General features: G+C 44.9%; 1 protein-coding gene across 1 annotated transcript in view; it reads right to left on the reverse strand.

Moving 5' to 3' along the window:
- Nucleotides 1-21453, reverse strand: part of ARHGEF28 (Rho guanine nucleotide exchange factor 28) — a 251694-nt gene that overhangs the window by 143537 nt on the left and 86704 nt on the right. The window contains 2 exon segments of the mRNA XM_058656335.1: nucleotides 8330-8623; nucleotides 11678-11825. Coding sequence (XP_058512318.1) covers nucleotides 8330-8623; nucleotides 11678-11825 — 442 coding nt within the window.

The following is a 21453-nucleotide window of genomic DNA, read 5'->3' on the forward strand; positions in this document are numbered from 1 at the left end:
AAACCTTCCTCCCCAAAGCCTACATGATCCTCAGTCTTTAAGAAGTCTGATGCTGTTAATAAACTTCGGCTATTGACCATCAGTCAATAGTCCACACATGTTATTATTGGCTCTGTGCACCAAATCCATCGCTGCCAGACAGTGAACAGTGGAGAATTAGCCAGAGTTGAACCATGGCACCGGCCCTTAGTCTAATCTTTCTAATACAAAATATATAGGAAGCAGAGGTTTGATACACTCAAATTCCATTTGAGTGCCAATTTGAGTTCTGACTGCTCCACTCCCAATCCAATGCACTGCTAATGCACCTGGGAAAGCAGCAGAAAGTGGACCAAGTGCCTGGGCCACCTGTTACTCACTTGGGATGCCATGATGGAGATCCTGGCTCCAGACTTAGGCCAGGCCCAATGCTAGCTATTGTGGCTATCTGGGGAGTGAACCAGCAGATGGAAGAGCTGTGTGTGTGTGTATGTGTGTGTGTTATTCTGTCCTTGTACAACTCTGCTTTTCAAATAAATCTTTTTAAAAATATACATAATAAACAGTCTCTAAATTCATTTATGGTGTATATGAAAACAGTTTTCCTCTGGTTATGATTTAAAAGCATAATTGAAGAGAACTAGCAGCCTGCTTAGAAGACATGATAATTGTTATCAGCAGAGAACAGCAGATTTGCCATTAAGACAAATGTGCTATAATCCCATGCCTCAGGCAGCAGGCAGTCATTAGGTGCTGTAAGCTGCAATTATCGCAGGCCTCCTGCCCTGCCTGGGTGATACACTTTTTTCCTTTTACTTGTTACTATTTCTTCAAGGCTATGGTTCACGTCTAGGTTCACGTCTATCATTTATTCTTTCCAAAGACATCCTCTGCTGACACCTTCCATGTCTCCCCTCATGGCACAGGTGAGTTAGAATTTGCAGACATCCTCCCACTGGCCCTAGATGGACCGCGTTCTGCTGGCGAGGAAAAGCACACGCATTATGGTCTAATTCTATTACTGAACATACAGGCGCCTTATATCCTACCACAAAACTTCTGGAGTCTGCTTGGCTAGTCTGAAGTCAAGCACAGCCAAGAAACTGGTCTTTCATCCGGGAACCAGAGCCTCATGCCAGAGCCCCAGACTGAGAAATGTTAAAGCCACGGGTACGAGTCATGGTTTCAGTGGGTGGTTGGCTGCATGTCCTCCTTCAGACATGGGGGCACAACCATTCCATGTGGGTAGAGGAGGAAAGCAACTGGAAATAAGCGTACGAGAAATCAGTCTTAAAAAAGGTTGCCTCTCCGGGGTAAGAAATAGGAGGTGAAAAAAAACAAAGGATACAGGAACAAAAGCAGAGAAATGAACCACCACAGCCACCTTTACTTTGTTCTCACCAGGTACCAGTGACTATGGCAGGGATTTTACGTGGCTTGTTTGTACGGAGAGTCGACACTTCGGGCTCCGTACACATTATCTCATTTAATGTTGTCAGCTACTCTAGAGTTTATACTCTATTGTTAACCTTACATTATAGGGACAGAAACTGACTCTCGGCACAATGACGCAATGGCCCAACCTCAAGCAGGTAGCAAACAGAGCATCAAGGACTTCAATCCAACCTTTTCTTTTCTCCAAAACTCAAGTTCTAAATTCTTGTGTCTCCCATCATACAAAGGATGGCTGGAAATAGTGCAAGCAAACACAGGAGAGTCTGTATTGTAAGAATCGAAGGCTATATATATTTTTTAAATCACAGACTGATTCACATAATACTATGTATCCTTGTATCTGCTATTGCAAATGACAGATGGAGGATATGAGCTCTGGGGGAAAATCTGTACAAGAAAAGCCAACACCAGACTTTGTTAAAAGGACAGTAAAAGAGAGGGCCTTACGGGCCTTAAGGTCGAGAGAAAGTTTCTACCTCACAGCTTCAAGCCCACACCAAGGAAGAGACTTAAGAGTTACCCCAAGGCCTGGTGAATGAATGCCACTGGGACCCACTGAGGGGCCTCTGAAGCAGGACACACGGCTGGCCATTCCCTAACGGCACGCATCCCCGAGCTCCCTGCCTCCCTGGCCTTCTCCTGCTCATTGTCTCCAACTGGCCTTTAACCTCGAAGCAGCAGCAGTTTTAAAAATCAATGCCTCACTTGTGTTTTAAAACGCAGTGGTATGGGGCACAGTGCAATGGCCCAGTGGCTAAATCCTTGCCTTGCACATGCCGGGATCCCATATGATGCCAGTTTTTATCTCGGTTGCTCCACTTCCTTTCCAGCTCCCTTCTTATGGCTCTAGGAAGCAATGGTGGAAGGCCCAAAGCCATGGGATGCTGCACTTGCGTGGGAGACTAAGAAGAAGCTCCTGGCTTCACATTGTCTCGGCTCTGGCCATGGCAGCCATGTAGGGAGCAAACTAGCTAGCAGAGGAGGATCTTTCTGTCTGTCCATAAATCTGATCTGCCTTTCCAATAAAAATAATTTTTTAAAAAGTTGGCAGATCTAAACTGAAAAATAAAGCCAAATAAATCTGAGGGCTCATAAAGCCCTTTTCTTAGGTTCATTCTGTATTAAATTCTTTACTGCCAGTCCTTCAAAACAAAAGCGAAAAAAAAAAGTGGGGGAGGTGGGTAAAAGGCAAGAAAATATTGTAACATTAAGGACACAAAATGTGATTAACTATATACATATACATAGTAACCACTGTGAAACAATGTTACCAATTTACTGTAACAATTTCCCATAGGAACTATTCTAAAGAACATTCTTCCCACCATCAGCATTCTAAACCTGTGGGTCAGTTTAGCAATGGAAGGTGCACAGACCTTTGTCTCTGTGGATCCTACCGGAAATGACAGAGGCCAGAAAGTCATGTTACAGATGCACAAACTGCTTGAAGAATGTTGGAATTTTCAAGGGAAACACACAGAACCCAAGGATCAGTTATTACCATAATGCATTAAAATAGTTTTAAAACTTTTGTAATGGAAATTTGTAGTTTACAATAAATCTCTCTTTGAGGGGGTTCTTACCCTTTGGAGCTCCGCCTAATGATTTCTCAAACTTGCTGCCCAGGATCAAAACTTTTGAGGCAGAACAACACAGCTAACACTCTAGACCCAGAAAGGCACAGCAAAGCCGGTGCCCATCAACAGCACCTTCTCCTAAGCCCAGCCATTTTCTCTAGCCGCAGCCAGCAGACCGTACTCCAGGATCAAATCAAAAGCCAAGCTCTGGTTCAGGAGGTAAACAAATCGTGTTTCTCAGTAGATACAGGTCTCTTTCCTAGTGAAAGACAAACACACAGAGAGAAAGAGACAGAAAGAGGTGCAGAGAGCTCCGCCTGGGTCACACTCTGCAGAGCTACACATTGGCTCTCTTTGGAAGGAGATGCAGCTGGGGGCATGGCTTGAAGCAAGATGTAGATGTCACCTAAGACCAGCAGTGGCCCCTGAGTCTTCCCAATGAGCTGTTAGTTCTTATTTGTTGGCTTTTCCAACAGATAAGGAACAACAGTAACAGTGACCTCAGACTCCTTATATGAACACTGCGCCATCAAGACACAACTGAACAGCTGCCGCTTATTCCTACTCTTACAGAATTTCTTCTGAAGTCCTTTCCTGGCCTCTGCATTTCATTTGCTTTTTCTCCCAGTGGTTGTAAAGCACTGAAAGAAAACACTGATTCAGGAAGCCCCAGTTATCAGAACACCTCGCCACCTTCCCCCTTAGTGACAGCGTCACATCACTTTGCTTGCTCATGACACTTGCAGCCATGACAAGGCATTCTCTTTTCCCTTGAAGTCACTTTTCAACACACTGTGATTTGCTTCTTTACCAAAAGACAACGCTCGAATGATTCCTTAAAACGTGTATTCTGCAAGCAATGAATCATTTCTCTAATTTCCGGCTTCAAGTTTAAATCAGGCATGGCTGTTCTGCTGAGTTAATAAGCATATTCATAATCAGATCTTTGGGAATAAGTCCTTAAAATATTAAATTATTTAAATCATTCACAGTGGATCTCTCCAGTGCCATCAGCTGGTCCTCTTTGGGGCCAGCTCTCCAACCCGCCCCCTATGTACATTAGCTATATTTAACTTTAAGCCCTGCAGAAACTCTGCAGACCTCAGCAAGCTAACTCTAAGCATTCCTTCCACTAAGAGAATCACTTATAAAGGCAGGAGGGATGAATCACTCTTTAAAGATGAAAAAAACAATTAACAGACCAAAGTGTATTTTGTTCAAGATTTCTGCCACAGGGATTCAGTCAATGTTATCACCCTTTGGGGCCCAGCGCATTGGCTCAATGGCTGAACGCTCACCTTGCACACACTGGGATCTCATATGGGTACTGGTTCATGTCCTGGCTACTCTACTTTCCATCAGCTCCCTGTTTGTGGCCTGCGAAATCAGCTGAGGATGGCTCAGAGCACTGGGACCCTGCATCTGCGTGGGAGACCCAGAAGAAGCTCCTGGCTCTGGATCAGCTCAACTCGGGCAGTTGTGGCCAGTTGAGGAGTGAACCAGCCGATGGAAGATCTTTCTCTATCTCTCCTTCTCTTCATAAATCTGACCTGGCCTTCTGATACAAAATAAATCTCTTTTAAAAATGGACTTTGGGGGCCTGGCGGCGTGGCCTAGCAGCTAAAGTCCTCGCCTTGAATGCCACGGGATCCCATATGGGCGCCGGTTCTAATCCCGGCAGCTCCACTTCCCATCCAGCTCCCTGCTTGTGGCCTGGGAAAGCAGTCGAGGACAGCCCAATGCATTGGGACACTGCACCCGCGTGGGAGACCCGGAAGAGGTTCCAGGTTCCCGGCATCAGATTGGCGCGCACCAGCCCGTTGCGGCTCACTTCGGGAGTGAAACATCGGATGGAAGATCTTCCCCTCTGTCTCTCCTCCTGTCTGTATATCCGGCTTTCCAATAATAAAAAAATCTTTTAAAAAAAATAAATAAAATAAAATGAAATAAAAATGGACTTTGGGGCCCGGCGCCATGGCCTAGTGGTTAAAGTCTTCACCTTGAACGCACCAGGATCCCATATGGGCGCCGGTACTAATCCCAGAAGACCCACTTCCCATCCAGCTCCCTGCTTGTGGCCTGGGAAAGCAATCAAGCATGGTCCAAAGCCTTGGGGTCCTGCACCCACATGGGAGACCCAGAAGAGTTCCTGGCTCCTGGCTTCAGTTTGGCACAGCACCGGCCGTTGAGGTCACTTGGGGAGTGAATCATCAGACAGAAGATGTTTCTGTCTCTCCTCCTCCTCTCTTTATACATCTGACTTTTCAATAAAAATAAATAAATCTTTTAAAAAATGGACTTTGTTAGATTTTTATGATTGATGTAACAAAGAACCCACCCCTTCCATAAGGAACAGAGGAGCTTCTACCTGTAAGGATACTTTGTTCATAGTAAGCACCTTGACCTAGAGAACTACAGAAGATAAATTCACTCTTCACAAGAACGTTAATTTACTCTGGCCAAAAGTCGGGAGTGGGGGGAATCTTGACTCTTAATAAACTGTTACTTACATTGATTTATAAGTGTAAACATTTGTAAGAAATAACTCTTCATACAAATTTTTTAGGATACATTGCTTGTATAATTTTAACACTAATTTTTTAGGAATATGTTTGTAAGTCTGAAAATAGACCCAGTTCAAGCTCCACCTCCACCCAACAGGCCCGGAGAGAAATGCCTGGGTCCCTGGGTCAATGGGGTCAGTCCTCTGAGATAGCATTTGTAGGGCCCCTGGGTCCTTGACCCAAGATGCAGCCTCCCAGGGTGGGCTGGGTGCCTGCCAGGAGCATCAGGCTCCTGGACACACAAGTTAGGGCAAGTCCTCTGGTTCGGCAGGAAGGGAAGGCTTTCAACCCTACAGCCACCTGAACACCAATCCTAAACCATTAGAATGTTTCAGCTCAGTTAACCTCCTTATCAACATTATATCCATTTCCAAGGGAAGATTTCTGTCCAAAATCTGAAACAAGCAGAGAGCTCAGAACAGAATTTTTTAAAAGGGTAAATTGTGAAATTGTGTCAGATAATGATATTACTATTCAACAGTTTACTTCAGATCTGGGGTTCTGCAACCCTGCAAAAGCTATCATGAAAGCCATTTCACAAACAGAATGGGTTTAATTGGATGAAATAAAATCCAATTTTATTTATGGCCCCAAATTGAATAAAACCTGGGATATTTCCTTCCCTTGAGCATAGGAGGAAGTTGCATTGCGACTAACAAGGGCGAAAAGGCAGGCCAAGAGAAGGTTCTCTTCTCTACAAGGCCTCCTTCTCTCCGACCAGGCCCCTCTCCAGGGTTCAGGCTTCCTGATCACCCCAGCGGCTGAAAAGCAAGAGAGATGACACACTTATTCTCAAACGCCCATAGAGACAGGTCTGTCTCACAGCAGGGCTTCAATCAGATTCTAAAGACAAAACTATAACAGAAACAGTAATGAAACTATTTATGTCCCAAAAAAATCATAACTAAGTAAATTAAAAATGCAGGGAATTTTTTTTGAATGCAACTGATGTAGCAGGGAAGCCTGGCAGGTAACGGCACATCCAATATCAGAATGTCTGGAATGGGTTCTGGGCTCCAGCTTTGGACTCCAGCTTCCTGCTACTGCACACTCGGAAGCACCAGGGATGGCTCAAAGCACTGGGTTTGTCGGCCACGTGGGAGACATGGATTCACTTCCTGGCTCCTGGCTCTAGACTAGCTCAGCTAGAGCCCTGGTCAGCATCTAGAACTGCACATGGCAACTCGCTCCCTCACTCTTTTCTCTCTGTGTCAATATTTTCTCTGTGTTCCTTAAATTATTTAACCGACTACTTAATTTTTTTAAAAAGTGAAGCTTTCAAACAGCTTTGGGTAAGTTGCAAAAGAAATACCAGAAAGAAAAAAAAAAACTATCCTCCACTTAAGATATTATCACGAGTATATTAGAAACTCTAGCAAGGTTCTTAGCTCCATTTCTCACTTCAGCATTATTTTACCAACCTACAGGCAAGCTACACTCATGCCACATGTAAACTAAAAGTAGATGTAAGACCAAGTAAGAGCCTAAACTGCTTAGAATAAAACTCTATTGAATTAAGACTTAAGTAGTACAACTAAGAACAAATCCAGGATGGTCCAAACTTAGCAGAGCTAATAAGCAAGGAGTCAGAATGTGTGTCCATTCTAAAACCACTAATATAAACTGAATCGATCCAGAGCATCTGTGTCAGACTTTCACCAAATTATACAACGGTGAGTTCAGGTCCATTTACTTGATTGATTCAATGCCAGAAAAGCTTCAGCCTCCCCTATACTCAGTACCTAATGCAACTTCTAAAGTAAAAAAAAAAATCAAAACACACATAGCAAGACTCACATTTCAATCTGTCTAACCGTCCGATTTGATTAAAACCAGTAAAATAGATCTCACCCAAAAATATCCTGATAGAAGACTAAGTCATGGCCCAGCCATCTAGAATCAAGTAATGGCCACAGCCTGCATGCCTAACAGCGCTGGTGTATGTAAGGGGGTAGACGGACCAAATCCTGTATGGCCATGAACCCTAGAGTAAAAACAGAGCTTCTCACACAGGCGTTTGCTCTGTGCCCAAGGTCGCAGCGCAGCTCCATTGCAACTCTGGGCTGCAGGCAATGTCCCATAAAGCACTATCCAAAAATTACTACAAACACAACGTGGAGAAGTAATAATTATTTAAGTGAGAATACTAATCACCTTGGTTGAGCCACTCCTATTCCATGCCTATGCTGACTCATCGCACTGTATTTCATAAGTGTATAATTATTATATGTGAATTGAAAATTTGTTTAAGTTTAAATTTACACATGCTCTGAGTGACGCTGACATTTTTGAGGGTGTCAACCCACAGGTTATTTCCTGCGTGGCCACATTTGTTCTAACATTCACAGATCTGGTGGCATGTTCTCCCTTGTGCAAATGATCTTCTCTATCTGGAAACTGGCCAGCAACCTCCCCTTCTCACAGCAAGAAAACGTGCCAGTGGCAGGTGGGGTCACAGCCCAAAGCCATGGGCATAAGAGCCTGGCATCCAGAACTGGTCAAGGCACCAGTCCTTCTCTACTTGTGGCAAGGCTCTTCCCCCTCCACCTTCCTGCCTCCTGGACAGTAGATCATCAAACAGCCCTGAGACAAGTGCTTCAGGAATGTCTGGGGGAGCACAACCACAGCCAAGCAAGCTTTAGGAACAAATGGACAGGAATACCCACTCACCCGGGGAAGCAGACATCAAATGATAAGGTACATTGGGAATTTGACCCTGAGAGGAGGCATATGAGTTCCCTGGAAAATACCCACCTTCAAGGGAAGAATTTCCCAAGACAGTCCAACCCAGAGGCAGCTCCAGCTGGGTCAGAGCCAGCACGAGCTCCTCGTCCAATGCAGGCAGGGCTCCCACCGTCAGGGCAAAAGGGGTCAGCAGGGTCTGATGGCTCCAGGTGGTGAGGCGGTCAGCCTGGGTCACCAGCAAACGGGCCAGCCTGCAAGCCATGTTGTCCACGTAGGTCACTGAGCCGGAGCCCATAGTCACTGGTGAATAGCCTTCCGAACAGAGACACACAGACACCACTACTGTCTCCTGAAGCCCGTGGCCTGCATGACAAGAAAATGAACAGGTCAGTCCCAGGGGCCCATGTAGAAAGCTCAGTAGCCCTGCCTGAGCACGCAGCTCAGTACAGGAGAACAAGGTGCAATGGCCAAGGCTGCAGTCCTGTCTTCGATGCTGCCAGAGGAAAGCTGACCGCATCTCAGAAGAAACTGTCAAGAGCCCCGACTCCACCAGTGTCTGCTCTCCTGCCATCTGCAGGCACTGCTGCCTGGCACGCCTTCGCCTTTTCCTTCCTCCTCGATCCCTCATTCAAGTCTGTCATTCGACAGGCCTGCTGTCCTTCTCCCTGCCATCTTCTGCTCAGCTGTGTGTGTTTACTTATTTATGGAAGCGATGGCTTTCTAAAACAACCCCACAAAATGGCACAAGTTTATTTGATTCCAGAGAATGCATTTGAATGTAAGCTATGCGAAGTCTGTGCTCGCTTCGGCAGCATATACTCCAATCGGAACGAAGCTAAGGGAAGCCTTCCCACCCCATATTCTACATAGCACTAGCCACATACCGTCCAGTGCACCCATTTCTGCCGTGTTTCCATCTGTCTCATGTGCATTCTTAACACCCAGATCAGTGAACTTCTATTTAGACATATTTTCACACTGCCCCTGGCAGAATTTCCAGAAATGAACAGTACCAAACCACTGTGATCATGACAAGCACAGCTGGTCAGAGGAGTAGTCGTCACCATGGCCAGCAACACCCTCTACAGCAAACTGCTCATGGGTACTCGGCCTATGCTCCCAAATCTTTTGGCCAGAAGCCATGCTGCCAGGCCTTCAAGGACCAAGAGCACCCCGCGTTCATTTTAAAGGGATTCCCTCCATTTCCACATGAGCCTCTCAAAAGTAACTACTGTTGGGGTACAGAATGCGCCCACCTCGCTAGACTGTCCACCTCTAGCTTCCCTGTGTTTTCTATGTTCTTGAGGGTCTCCCGGGAAAGCAGTAAGCAGGGAAATTTCACATACCTACCTCAGGGGAACCTACAAACAGGAAGGACACCTCAGTTCCCAGCAGGCCACAATCGAATCAGAAAGACTGTCTTGAACAAAGAGGAGAAGGGGGTTTTCCCCCTGTGTATATACAAGGAACAGGATAAAGAAGCTTTGAAGTGATGCTTTAGTTACAATTTCTTTTTCTCTTCCCATAAGAGTGTAGTAAGACAAAGAGAAGAGAAGAGGAAAACCAATGGCAGGAAAGACAGGAGCAAAAAAGCCAGAGCAAAGAGCACAAGAGACTAACGAAGAAAACTAGAGGCCACTAGCAGATTAGGAATTTTTAAAAACATACTCCTATTTATTTGGAAGGCAATTAAGAGACAGGGAGAGAGAGAAAAAGAAGAGATCTCTCATCCACTGGTTCATTCCCCAGATGGCCACAACAGCCTAAGCTGGACCAAGCTGAAACCAAGAGCTCCAGCCCAGTCTCCCACATGGGTGGCAGGGGTCCAATGGCTTGGGCCATCTTCTGCTGCTTTCCCATGAGCATTAGCAGGGAGCTGGATCAGAAGTAAAACAGCCAGGACTTAAACAGGTGGCCATATGTGATGTGGTTATTGCAGGTGGAGGCTTAACGCACTATACCACAAATCTGGTCCCTGTTATATTTTTCCGATATAGATAGGAGTTGATGGGCCAGAGAGATGTGCTAAAACATGCTTATGGTCTCAGAAATTAGACAATGGACTAATTGAAAGAGCAAGACCAAGCAGGGCTGAAAAGCAGTCACATCTCTCCTACGGTAGCTATGTTGTCTTCTTGTTCACTGTCTACCTTCTTCCACATGAGCAGGTGGACCCCAGCAGCACTCAGATCACTTTTTAAAAACAGTCAAATCTGCACTTAGAATAGTGAGGCACAGGAGCTAGAAACACTGACGGGAAGAAGGAGAGAGGCTGGATAAAGTGTGATCAAAACCTTAACAAAAGGCAGCCAGACCTAACAGAAAAACTGAAGGTCCCTTTCTTGGATGATAAAACTTCAGAGGCCTTAAAAGATCCACTGTTTAAAAAAAAATGACAAACCTTTTAATAAGGACCAAAAAAATCCTCCTTATCTCCCAAGCAATAACATCTTAAGTACTTATTTTCATTTTTTTATTGGAAAAAAAAGTGTAAAGGACAAAGACAGATACAAATGTTTGCACCAGCCAGGACTGGGTCAGGCTGAAGTCAGGAGCCCAGATCTCAGTCTGCAGCTCCCACATGGGTCACAAAGACCCCAGCACTTGAACCCTCAGATCTGTTGCCTCTCAGGGTGTACACCAGCAGGAAGCCCAAGCAGAAGCAGAGGAGCTTGACTTAGAACCTGACACACCAAAACGAATTGTGGGCATTTCAAACAAAGCGTCGAACCACTGCATCAAATGCCTGCCCAAATCATGAGACAGGTCAAAGTCGGATGTTCCCACATGCACATTGCACACACCAATGCAAATGTGTCAAATACATCTCTGAGAAGAGCTATTCACTCACAAGATACTAATCTTTTATTTGTCACCAAGGTACTTGAAGACAACTGGAAGAATTACAAGTTCCAAAACGTCAACTTTTTGGTAGCTAGGAGAGAAAGTTTTGGATCCTAAAATCAAGCAAGAAAGACCATGGCTGCAGAGGGTGCCAAGGAAAGAAGCTCAGCCACGAGGGGAGTGAGGCATGGGAGAGGCAGGCCGCCCACACGGAAAGAGGAAGCAGAAAGAAGACAAAGTGTGTCCATTCTGCTCAAGCCGGTCCTGGAGACAGACTCTGGGATTAGGAGGTAACACTTAGACAGTGCTTCCTGCACTGGACTGCATCCCAAGCACACACAGCCTGGAGAGTTGGGGCAGGCAGGAGGATGGGCCTGCCCAGACAAAGTCAGGTCTCTGGTTGGAGGTGCAGACACAGCAGGAAGAGCCACAGAGGTAGGAGATCACTGGGTGAGCGTCTTTGCCACAGGTTCACGTGCACCTGCATGCAGGGCCTTACAACACAGCCACGTTGGCCTCCTCGGGCCCTTCCTGGCCCCTGTGCCTGGACTGACAATGAAGAGGACACCTCACCTGGAATGCTGGACTGGAGAACGTTGGCTTCCACACGCTCTGCAATCACGATATGTCTCTGATGGGATCCATTATAGATAAAGTAAAACTCAGCATCTTCGGGGAGATACACATTTTTGCCAAATGTCGCATACACAGTTGTCCGTCCCTGAAAAAATGAGTAAGTCAGGGCACAGTCATACTTTTTTGTCCTGGCTCTAGGAAACCACAATCCAAAGGGCCCAGGTCCAACTCAGTGTTGATCATTGTATTCACTCTGTGTGGCTCAGCTCAAATATCACCAATGCTTTCCAAAAACAACGTTCCTGACATGTAGGAAGATGCTTCCTGTTCTGAGTAGGTGTTGGGTGTGTCAGAGCTGCTTTGCTCTGCAAAGCTAAGCAAGCTCAGGACATTGAGAAGAAACACTTTGATTGTTAACTAGACGCAGGAGTGTGATGCCTTTTCCCAAAGTGGTAGCTGTCAAAGATCATTTGCTCGTATTCATTTTCAGTCTGTCCATGAACTACTAGTAGTAGTTCAAACCTTCACAATCATTACCTTAGTTCTGATTTCACCCTGTACTGCAGCACTGTAGGATGTAAGAACCCTTAAAGAGCCACCAAGCCACACAGCTCCATAAACAGGGCTAGTGACCCCATTGGCCAGTCCAGTTTCATCTGCCAGCTGTCTTTCCTGGGGAATTTCCGAGTCTTTATTCACAACTGGCCCCACACTTTTCTCTGAGAAACTTCTGGTTGGCTCAAAGCCCTGCAGAGTTCTCTGGTGCCAAGCAAGAGGAACTGTCAGCCCAGGGCACTGAGGACAAATGTCGGAGGAACTGGGACAGAAGGCTGATGCTCTCAAGGCAGGCGGAGGCTATTTGTAAAGGCTGCTTTGGCAGCATCCCAGCCACAGAAGCAAGCCTGCCAGGTCACCTGGGGACCCTGGAGGCTTCAAAGGATTCCTGACCCTCCCTACTAGAAACTGAAAAAGGCAGACCAGAGCCAGACTCCAAGGAGGGGGCACATTCCGCCCAGCCTACAGGAGCGGCCAGGAGAGAAAAGGGTCACTCACTTGTCAGGTCTCCAGAGCTTAGCACGCCTTGTGGAGAAGCATCTGGGAGGTTCTGTGCTCTCCCAACCAAAACAAGCCTGCTCCCAAGAGGCCCTCTCCCCTACAAGCTGGGGAGAAGTGAGCAAAGTCCACCCAGTCTCCTTGACTTGTGCTTGACAAGTATCAGTCCGACTCCTCATAGGCTACTTGAGGACAATCAGAACAAAAACAAACTCAGTGTCGGGCTCTCTTTTTTTCCAGTAGCCATGTGGTTTTTGGGTCCAAATGCTTTCAAAATGGAATAGCTATTTTCGAGTCATTTGCAATCCATCACACACACACACACACACACACACACACTCTCTCTCTCTCTCTCACACACAAGGTCTCTGAAATGATGAACTGGGAAAAATTGGAGAGCTTTGAGAAAATCTTCAGTCCTCAATTTTCAATTGTGCTTTCTCTGCACGTAACTGTGCAGGCATACTCACACACACGTAATCAATAGAAAACAGCAGGCCAAGAAAAATCTGCCATACAATAGCTTCAGCAAAGTTCAGGAAGGAGAACTGAAAAAGCAAAAAACAATAACAAATGTCTAACATGACCGAGAGAGGAAACTTCGATGAAATTCCATTTCCTAAAAAAGGAAGGACATCTTGCATTAGTCATGTTTATGGTTGCTAAAGGGACTGTTAATTACTCAGGGACAGGATCTAACCTGGCTTGTTCATAGCTGGCTTTCTTAGAAATTGTATAAACAGATCAAGATTTTCACAGATCCCAAGGATATCTATCTGATCCGCATCTATTCAGAAAAATGGTCATATTTCAATTTAGTTGGTTAAACAAGGACTACAGCTTGTGAATGATCCTATCTGAAACAATACAATCAGAACTCACCTCACAGTTCACTGTGCTTCTCTTTCAATAATCACACCATGGGCTGCTGCCCTGACATGGCAGGTTAAGCCTCTACTCATAGAACTGGCATCCCATATGAATGCTGGTTCGTGTCCCAACTGTTACACTTCCCATTCAGCTCCCTGTTAATGGCCTGGTAAGGCAGAAGACAATGGCCCACGTGCTTGGGTTCCTGTACTCAAATGGCAGACTGGAGGAAACTCCTACCTCCTGACTTTGAACCAGTCCAGCCATAGCAGCTGTATGGAGAGTGAACGAGAAGATGGAAGACATGCCCCCGACCCTCTGCAAATCTGACTTTCACATAAAAAATATATCCTTTTTTTTAAAAAAAAAAGTCACACTGTATCTCATAAATATGTATAATTATGTGCCACATACCATTCTTTACATTAGCAAAAATAAACATATTACAATGAAAAAAAAAAAGAGATTCCTAAGAATAACACTCAGCAGTAAAGAGACACTTACTGGCAATCACAGAGACAGAGGATATAGTTAAAGATATTACAGAAGGGAACACATGATACAGAAACCAGAGAGACTCTCTGAGATAGCAGGAATGAGGAAAGACTGGCACTGCAATGCAGAACCACCTGGGGCACAGGCATCCCAGATGGGCACCAGTCCCTGCCTGGACTGCTCCATTTCTGATCTAGCTCCCCATTTACACAGCTGGGCAAGCAGCATAAGATGGCTTAAGTACTTGGGCCCCTGCCACCCACATGGCAGACCTGGATGGAGATCCAAGCTCCTGGCTTCTGCTTGACCCAGTCTTGGTCATTAGAGCCATTTGGGAGCGAACCAGCAGGTGGAGGACTGTCTCTCTCTGTCTCACTCCCTGCCTCTCTGTAACTCTGTCCTTCAAATAAACAAATCTTCAAAATAAAAAGGGGGTGAACAGGAGAGGGAAACCAGAAGAAGGTGTGAAGATAAATGAACAAGAACATGTACACACAGAAAAGACAAATACAGCTCAGCGGAGACCGATTCAGGTGAAGACGGGCAGAGAAGCAGCAGGAGAAACGGGCTTCTGGGAGAAAGACAACACGAACACACAGTGCGCCAATAATCCGCCACAGGCAACAACTTGTGGCTCACATCAGAGCTTTTCTGACCACTGTGGCCACTGAAACCTGCCCCTCTTCCAAAAAGATAATCAATTTCATATTTGGTAAAGATAAATTACAGTGCACAGAATTTCAGCATCCCATCTGGATTCCACTACATTCTTTGCACCAGGCAATTAAAAATCATAAACTTTCCTAAGTCAATCTATTGGCATCGATACCAGGAGAGTTTTGACACACACATAACAGAGCTACACTCTCATGTTTCTATCCACACACTAACTACAGCCCAAATAAAAGCACTCGAACGTTCCACTGGAACATCTGAAAACAATAAGAGGTATGTTAGGCAAAACAGTGACCCCAAATGAATCTATAAATGTAATGGATTCAAGTTGAAGCCAAACCTGATTTTGCTCAAATGAAAGTCAACAAGCTTATTTTAAAGTTCATCTGAAAGTGTAAATAACAAAAATAGAAATACAAGTTTGAGGCAAGAATTATGTTTGGGTTGTCAGAGGAGGGGGAAGGGCTTGCCCTAACATAAAGCAAACCACAATAACTCCAAGGCAATTTAAACAGTGTGATAGTGGCATAGAGACAGACCACAAAGTGCATACTCCAGAGGCAGGCACACATACCCATGGAAGTGATGTGATAAAGGTAGCATTCCAAGCAGTGAGGGAAGTGTAGACTACTAAATAAAGGTTCTGACACAATGGTCATTCATCAGTGGCAAAAATACATCTCCTATCAAGTAGCTAAAGTCTCAGTTCAGTATCTCACATCAAAATCTATAAGGGCATAAAATTAGAAGACTATTTAAAAGCTTTCACTATTGAACAAAATGATGGAAATGAAAGACAGCTGCATTTTTTCCAACATCGACACCAGCCTAAAATCTCCATCTGGCTTCATTTTTCCTAAGGTTTTCTGTCCTTTTCTTATTCTCAGTCATTATACGGCTGTACTCACAGCACAAACTCACACACCAATGTTCTCTCCTCTCTCCTTTCAACAATATTTGTCTATGTTAAGATCTTTAGTTTCCTGTGTGATCGCATTTCATCTAATATTTCATGGTCCAAGCCTGCGACTATTTCAACATTCCACTATTATTGTACGTGAAGTGTATTTCCATGTTGTTAATACTATAAACACTACTATAGTAAACATTTTCTTATATACTCTTATGCTAAAAGTTCAGAAATAAGCCCACAAAAGTGAACGAACTGTCATGTCACAAACTGCTAAACTGTTCTTCAATAATGTGTTCATTTTCATTATCACAGGGACTGGTATTATGGCATAGCATATTAAACTGCCAAGCATGACGCAGGCATGCCATATGGGCACTGGCTGTTCTACTTATGATGTGCCTAGGAAAGCAGCAGAAGATGGCCCAAGTGCATGGGCCCCAGCCAACCAAGTAGGAGACCCACAATGGCTCCTGCCTTCAGCCTGGCTTATCCACCAGCCATAATAGTCATTTGGAGAGTGAATCAGCAAGTGGAAGATTTCTCTCTCTCTCTCTCTCCCTCTCTCTCTCTGTAACTCCATTTTTCAAGTAAAATTAATCTTTTTTAAAAAACCTTTTCATCATCACATGTGCTGATAAAATATAATTTTCATACCTGCTTTACCCAAGTTATCTTTTGTGTTGTATAAAAATGGTAATCTAATCCATATCTATTGAATAGTGACTCATCATATTTAATGTTACTGATTACTGATTTAACTCAGTTTTTTCTTCTATTTTTACATAAATTTATTATTGAACGGCACAACTTTGTCAGTGGCAAAATCGAATGTCAATTTTAAGAATTTTACTCTTCTTGCTTCTGTTTCACACCTGAATACTTCTAACGTTCCTTTTTCCCAGTCAGTATCGAAGTCATGGCATTGTACCACCTCTGGACCACTAAGACCCAGAGAAAACTCCTCACCGCTCCTCCAGAAGCACTGGAGGAACAAACACAGAATGGAAAGATTGACCTGACTGTAATCATACTAACATATTTCAATATGCACATTTTTTAAAAATCAGGCAAATTCAAATAACACTTTTACCTTTGAGCATGACTCTAGAGAAATTCTATTTTTAAAAATTCACTAATAATTCTTAAAGGCCAAGCCCTCGGCTGCGTCATTCCCAAAGATTCAGAAAGGTATTAAACATTGTGCCACTTACTGTAAACTACCTCATCCAGCCCTGCCACTCCTCCTCTGATGGCCTTTAAGCAGAGTCAGTGACACTACTTTGCATGTTCCAAAGATAGGTTTATTCATTTCTGTCTCTAATAGCCTGAAGAACTGAGGGACCAAGTTAGCCTAATCACCGACTGTTCCTCCCTCTCCTTCCTCTCACCCTCTGTTAGGAGACAATTCATATGCATATAATTAGACACTGCTAATAACCTTGTTATTTAGCAGGCAATAACCTTACCTATCTGATTTCTAAATACCTGGCATGAGAGTCATCAGCAAATACTGCATCTTCAGAAGAGAACCTAACAACCAATGAGCCATGAAAAGATTCTGGAAACGGGTTCCAAGTGGTCTGAGAACCTCTTGAAATTATTAGTTGAGCAGTTTATGTGTGCATAGGCGTGTTTGTTTTCAGAGGAAAAGTTTAGGATTTTCATCACAGTCTCCAAAGACTAAGAAAAGTTTACGAACTAACAGGTATAAGCAGAAACTTCTGCTTAATGGTCTGGGAAAGCAGCAGAGGATGGCCCAAGGGCTTGGGCCCCTGCATCCATGTAGGAGACCTAGAAGAAACTTTTGTCTCCCAGCTTCAGACAGGCCAGCTCTAGCCCTTGCAACCATTTGGGGAATGAACCAGCAGGTGGAAGTCTCTCTCTCTCTGTCTGTCTGTCTCTCTCTCTCACTCACTCTCTTGCCCTGTAACTCTGAATTTCAATTGGAATAAATAAATCTTTTTAAAAGTGACACAATAAGTGTATATATTTAGGATAGCTAGGAGAGCCACCTATTGGCAGACTTCTTCAGCAAATTCAGAACTTAAACCACATAAACACAGAAATCAAAAAAAGTTTTGATTCGTCATTCACATTTGATGGAATGAGTCACCACAACACAGTGGAAATAACTTTTGTTTTTGTTAACACAGAATTGACCAAAAAATAAATCATGATACAGGTCAATAAACAATCCCAGATTCTTCATCAGACCAGAAAGAGGTTTTAAAAAGCTGTTTTGCTTCCTTTCTTTTCAAAATCAGGGACTTACTGATTTCAACAGAAAATAAACACCTGACACTTAAACGGTGAATCATAGAGGGAAACACACCGGGTTGGCTAAAAGAGAGCTTAGATTCTAATCTCCACTCTTGCATTATCTTAGTACCTCTTAAAAAACACAGGCTCCCACGGGATCCCCAATCAGCCACATAAAGAACAAAGCAAGAGGCAACAGAACAGTTGGACATAGCTGATGTTTTACTCACACTTACTGGCCTGAGTCACCACTGAGAGAGCCACCTAGAACTACTCACTCTGTTGTACTCTACAGTGATGAAAATCTAGGAACTTCACTAAGAACGAATGAGCCCTATTCCTGTCTGATATTCCTGGGCCATGGAATACTTTGATATGAATATAGACAAAAGTGACAACACCTTTAAGAGGCAAATGACAAGGATGCCAAAGGGATGCAAAAGCCATGTTGTCGAAGGAGAAACAATTGGAGGAACTTGGACTGTTTTGCCAAAGAAGAGGCAACTTATGGGTAAACAGTCAGCATTGCAAATATCTGAGGGTCACTCATGCAGATGAGGGATTAGACATGTTCCGCAGACCCCCAGGGACAGCACAGAACAATGGAGGGAAGGACGGGGACAGAGTTCAGCTCCAGGGAGAACCGTCTGAGGATCAGAAGTGTCCAAAGACCACGAGGACTGCTTCTACTCGAGAGGAAAAGGCACCACCAGGATACTGGGGGAGGTTTTTTATTGTTTTCTTTCTGTCTGCTCTGCTTCTTCTCAGAGCGGATGAGACTAAAGAGTCGAACAGTTGACATATCTTCAGAGTCAGAATCTAAAATATCTGATGCTTAATTCTTGATGAGTAATTCTAATATAAAAATGGCAGGTCTAGATCATTGGAATTTTTTTAATTAATTTCTCTCTTGCATTGTTTTCTTTTTCTAGCTCCCTACCTGATGCTAATTTTCATTCTCTAATATAGATGATCTGCAAATTGAGATCAGGGTAGTCCTGGGTTCTAATGAAAGATGTTGGGAGTTTAAAACCACCTCGCCCACCTAAATTTTATTTTGAAAATATGTTTTTGATTACAAAAAAAGATCCTCATCCACTTAAATGTATTATCCACCAAGTTTCAAGGCATGGGAAAAGGCCTGAACTGCCAGCCTGTCATTATTCTATTGAATTGATACAGATAATTCAAACTTAACACATTTGTATTCACAAAGTTTTTGTCATGTATTAAGCTACCCCACATTACTCTGGAAAAATAAAAAAGATTTCTGTACCAACATGCAAGACTCCCTATCCCCTGCTCAGGATCTTTGAAGCCCTCCTTTGTTGTGCTGTGAAAAGCCAAAAATATTCTAACCACCATCAGTGGCTAACGGTCTAAGAAAATACTCCTTCAAGCTCTCCTTATAATTCACGTCTCAAACAAGCTTTATCTTTGCAACACAGGATTACAATTCTTCATACTCAGCTTGAACCCACACTGACAATAATCTCACATGGTTATTATTTAACACTTGAGATGTTGCCAAACCAAGTGTTGTCTGAAGGTCAATGAGAGTCACCTGACAGCACTGAATATGCCAAACCTGAACCAAGACTATCAAGAATACAAAGGACCCTAAATCTCCATGAACGAATCACTCCTGGGCAATGAAGAGTGGCATAACTACGGGTATTCTGATCACAGGGCTCCCACAAGCCCTTCTGTTCCACTTAAAGTCCTTATCATAGTGCAAAGGCAGGACCAGTGCCCTTCACTGACCTCTGCGTCAGAATATTCAGGGAGTGTAGCAAGTGTATGCCCGCACACATGCTCTCCCAAACACATACTCCACAGTCTCAAACTCTCTCTCTCTCACACACACACACTAACACACATACTCTTACACACTTCCATAATACACATTCTCTCACATGCATACACACTCTCACACACTTTCATACACGCATGGATACACACACACATGTGTGGCAGGTCACTCTCAGTTAACAGCACTCAGAGGCCTGCCGGGTCGTGCCTACTGCAGGACAAAAGAACCAGGGAGCCCTCGCAAAGCGGGACAGAAAGCAAGAAACCTGCAGACCACAGAGCTGAGAGGAGCCTTCTAGCTCATTAGAGCAAAAATCTTCCATTTAGGTAAGGAAATCAAAGACCTGTAGCAACAGGTGACTGGATGTGGCTTCCACTACACAGCACATCAGGGCCCAGAGAGCAGCCTGTCATGCTGTGCCCAACCCCTGCCTGCTACTGCAGACTGTGAGCTGGGGAGGCTGCAGCCTCTGACTCCTGAACCAACCTTCTCCTGCACCTCTCCAGGACCTGGAAGACACTTGATGGAAACAAGCCAGGATCACAGCCAATTGCTCCCCAAGGTCCCCCACATCCAGCCCTTCACGGCCTCATGTCTTCTCTTCACGGGCTCCCCTCTGAAGCAACAGAGCACCCTCAAGGGCTGCTGCTCTCCTCAGACCAGAGCAACAGCAGCTACAAGCCCATGTGGTCACAACCTTGAACCTGCAGCCCTGGTGGAAGCTGGAAAAGGGAGAGAAAGCAGGGCAGGCTGGCAAGAGCCACCCAGTGAGTCCGCTCAGCCCCAGCTCAGAAACAGCAAGGGGGAGAAGATGAAAGCAAAAAGACAGAGCCAGGGGAGCTCAGGAGGGACGGAAAGCAAAAGCAAAGCACAACGGCTATGGGCTGATGACAAGGGCCGGGAGGACAGCCAGCCAGCAAAACACAGCAACATGGGACAGCACTGAAATGGGAAAAGCACAAGAAAGATGGATCAGAAATAGCCTGATGGAAGTGAGCAGGACAGAGACAGGCATATGTTCCCCAGCAGAAACAGAAATCGGGAGACACCCCTGTAGAGAGAAGGAGGAAATGCAGGGGAGAACAAATGCTGGCACTGACAAAGAAACCATCTGATCCCAACCAACAGTGATGGGCAAGGCAACGCCTGGCAAAGCATCTTGCCATGATGCATCACCAATGCGGTGCACTTCCCAAGCACTCACACGCAATTACCAGCACATCTCCACTCGGAAGTCCAAGGTGCCGTGGGACACACTCCATGCCACCCTGTAGGAAGACAGGGTGCCTCACTCGGAGCTTCCCTTCTCACAATCAATACAGCTTTAAGTGCAGGATTGTGCCCCCTCTGTATTTTTTTTTTTTAAGATTTATTTCTTTCCCATTGGCCAGATATACACAGAGGAGGAAAAACAGAGAGGAAGATCTTCCGTCCGTTGATTCACTCCCCAAGTGGACGCAACAGCCTGAGCTGAACCGATCTGAAGCTAGGAGCCAGAAGCTTCTTCCAGGTCTCCCACGCGGGTGCAGTGTCCCAAGGCTTTGGGCCGTCCTCAACTGCTTTCCCAGGCCACAAGCAGGGAGCTGGATGGGAAGCAAGGCTCCCGGGATTAGAACCAGCATCCATATGGGATCCCGGTGGATACAAGGCAAGGCCTTTAGCCGCTAGGCCACCGTGCCAGGCCCTCTCTCTCTT

Source organism: Ochotona princeps, chromosome 28 (genome assembly GCF_030435755.1).
Source record: "Ochotona princeps isolate mOchPri1 chromosome 28, mOchPri1.hap1, whole genome shotgun sequence".
Classification (NCBI taxonomy): Eukaryota; Metazoa; Chordata; class Mammalia; order Lagomorpha; family Ochotonidae; genus Ochotona; species Ochotona princeps.